The sequence below is a fragment of the Syzygium oleosum genome, unplaced genomic scaffold (assembly GCF_021117445.2).
Source record: "Syzygium oleosum isolate NSW1041296 unplaced genomic scaffold, Sole_v2.1 Sole_v2.23, whole genome shotgun sequence".
Taxonomy (NCBI): domain Eukaryota; kingdom Viridiplantae; phylum Streptophyta; class Magnoliopsida; order Myrtales; family Myrtaceae; genus Syzygium; species Syzygium oleosum.
Window position 1 is genome coordinate 4788249 of NW_026607507.1, and position 2888 is coordinate 4791136.

Consider the following 2888-nt stretch of genomic DNA (forward strand, 5'->3'; position numbering starts at 1 on the left):
TTTTGCCAAAAGTGACTTCTTATTGTTACTAAGCATATGGTGGTTGAACTTGGAACGGGGTTCTCTCTTTGTTATTGTTAGGCCATCTTAAGCATCCAATTGTAGATGGTCCCACTAAGTGAAACTCTTCACAAACACAGCCATGTGATAGACATTTTCGATGGGGAAGGAGGGCCGGTCCAATGGACATATGGATAATATTGGTACACAGTACTTTATGTTATGTCAACGGTTGCATGGGCACAAAGGTTTGATGTAATTATTAATCCAAATTGAACTGGTGAATGAAATGCATGCAAGGGTCATCTTACATCCTTTTCTTTTTGTCGGAGGACCATTTAGATGACAGTGCCGTGCGGAATTGGATAAGAGTCTAATTTCAGTTTTTGGGGACTTGGTATGTACTATATACTATATAGTACAAAGGACCATCCTAGTTTCGATAGAATCAGAAATTGAAGCGAGAAGAACAGTTGGGGAAAAGAATCGTTTGACTTCAGACAGCTAGCAATTACCACCAATTCTAATCTCAGGCCAGGCTTAGATAGAGAGACTCGAGACTTTCAACATATATATGGCCTTGGTGGTGATTTGAGGGTAGATCAAGAGATGGGTCTGATCTCATCTGAAAGTCTCTGGATGACTCGCTCAACGGATAGGCAATGCTTCAGTCCTGAGGAAGAGGCCATTGTGCGCAGAATTTTATATCCCTGGTTTGACTGTCCTTTACGAAACTGCCACTAGAATTCAAGATTACCTTGTTGGATTGACGCCAAAGTAATCTAATTTCAAGATACCACAACGCTCATGTGTCTGTAAAAGCTGCCTGACTATTTTATTATTGGGTCACGAATGATGATCCCTTCTCTGCTCTAAAAAGTACAGTGTCTTCTCAAACACACCAGAAATATGTGAGGGAAGATACAAAAAAAATTATCAAATACAGAGATCTAACAGAATCACAAAAGAATGTTTAGCTCCTTACACAGCCAGAAGGCTCGCGACTCCGAAGCATACTCCCATGGCCCAAGTAAAAGTCAAACTTCCTCTATTGGCCAATGACTTTGCCGATTCCGCACCAGTTTCGCTTGGAGGAGCTAATCCTGGCGTCGTTGCTGGTGAGGATTCGGGTGTTGTAGGAGCCATTGCCGGTGAGGATTCGGGTGTTGTAGGAGACAGAGCAGAACGTGGAGGACTAGCTGGAGATTTTGCTGGAGGAGAGGCTGCTGGAGATTTTGACGGCGGGGAAGCAGCTGGGGATCTCGGTGGTGGGGTGGCGGGAGATGCAGGTGGAGATTTTGACGGCGGGGAAGCAGCTTGGGATCTCCGTGGTGGGGTGGCGGGAGATGCGGGTGGAGGGGTGGCGGGAATGGCTGGTGGCGGGGATGAAGTGGCTGCGAGGGTGTCTACTTCGAGCTTCATTCCTGCGGCGCAGTGTCCTGGGGTAGCGCAAATGAAGTATCTCTTGCCCGGAGATGTGAGTGAAACAGTGGTGGAGCCACCAGTGCTTGTTTTGATTGGGCTGGTTGCTTGGCAAGAGTCATAGTCTGCCTTGGTGACTTCGGTTACATCATGGATTGGTGTGTACTGAAAGACTGTAAAGGATAGAGAGCACCGCTTAGTGTCTAATGTATTGCTCTCGCCCATAGATTTTTAGCATAGAGGTCAAGCATCAAGTGCTTAATTAGAGCCATTTTGACAGAAACTTTTGCAAGAACCCCTTTGTATAGAAAGCATGTTATTTAGGACCACACAATGACCAGAGATCCATTTTGGAGGCTTTCATTCCGACCAAGGATTTATGATCTACCCGTGATGGCATCGAAACTCAAATAAAAATTCAACTTGTGATTTGAGGGATAATTTGTGTAGAACTATCTAAAACCCTCCTAAAATAGCATTATAGGCTATCTTATATGTTTGTTTCTTTCTTTATAATCAAGTCATGGAAGTCTGTAATATCCCAATTTCGAATGTCATTGCTTTTCAAGTCCTTCACACTTTTAGGAAAAAAAAGATATTTAAGGCTCGTTTTTTTTGCGAAAAATGAATAATTTAGAAAATATTGTCCCAAAAATGATAGCTTATATCATTTGAAATAATTAGCTGATAAAAAATGTCTTCGCTATCGACAACAATTTATATCTAAATTTCATGAACGATGATCAAAATTTCCGTTCATTCATTGTGAGCACTATAAGCGATCATTTAAAAAAAAAAAAATTATTCTGCGAAACAAACGGAGCCTAAGTTCGAAGCAAATGCAACCACAACTTAAATGACAAGCCGCAAATCAAACCCATGTGATACAATCAAGACTACAACATATCATAAATGAAGCATTGGGATGTTACTCACCCAGAGTATCTCCTACCATGAACTTCTGAGATGATGCCCAAGTCTGGAAATCAGTACTCGTGTCCCACCCGCCGCTCCCTCCGACCGTGTAGCTAACTGCCGCGGCTACTTCTATTAACAATGCCGCTAGAACAAAGCAAGTCAATGATCTGAGAGTTGCCATCTATGATCTCTGTCACAAGATTGCAGAAGAAAGGCTCAATGAGAGATCTTGAATTGGTACCTCTGTCTTGGCAAGGGCGCTTTGTATATATATAGAGATAGGAGGTGGAAGCAGAGCAAGTGAATTCACAGAGTAAGATAATATTATCTTTCATGAGTTGTTGGATGGGGTTGGTTTTGACATCTTAAGAGCTTCTGGGCTCGGGACAGGTTGTTCCCCAGATTGGAAGATCTAGTTGACTCGTTAATCTTTTTGTTTTTCCCCTTCGTTGACTTGGCTTGCCTTCCATATCATCCCTCTCGTGGCAATACCCATCGTTTGAAGCTGTCATAATGCCAAGGAGAGATCATTAAACTATGCATGATCT

General features: G+C 42.7%; 1 protein-coding gene across 1 annotated transcript; it reads right to left on the bottom strand.

Moving 5' to 3' along the window:
• Positions 1-919: 919 nt before the first annotated feature.
• On the bottom strand, positions 920-2521 carry LOC115682400 (uclacyanin 1-like). Its single transcript, XM_030606613.2, has 2 exons — positions 2359-2521; positions 920-1595 (listed from the first exon to the last, which is right to left on the bottom strand). Exons 1-2 carry the CDS (start codon positions 2519-2521, stop codon positions 982-984), a joined length of 777 nt encoding a protein of 258 aa, XP_030462473.1. The 3' UTR covers positions 920-981.
• Positions 2522-2888: the final 367 nt, after the last annotated feature.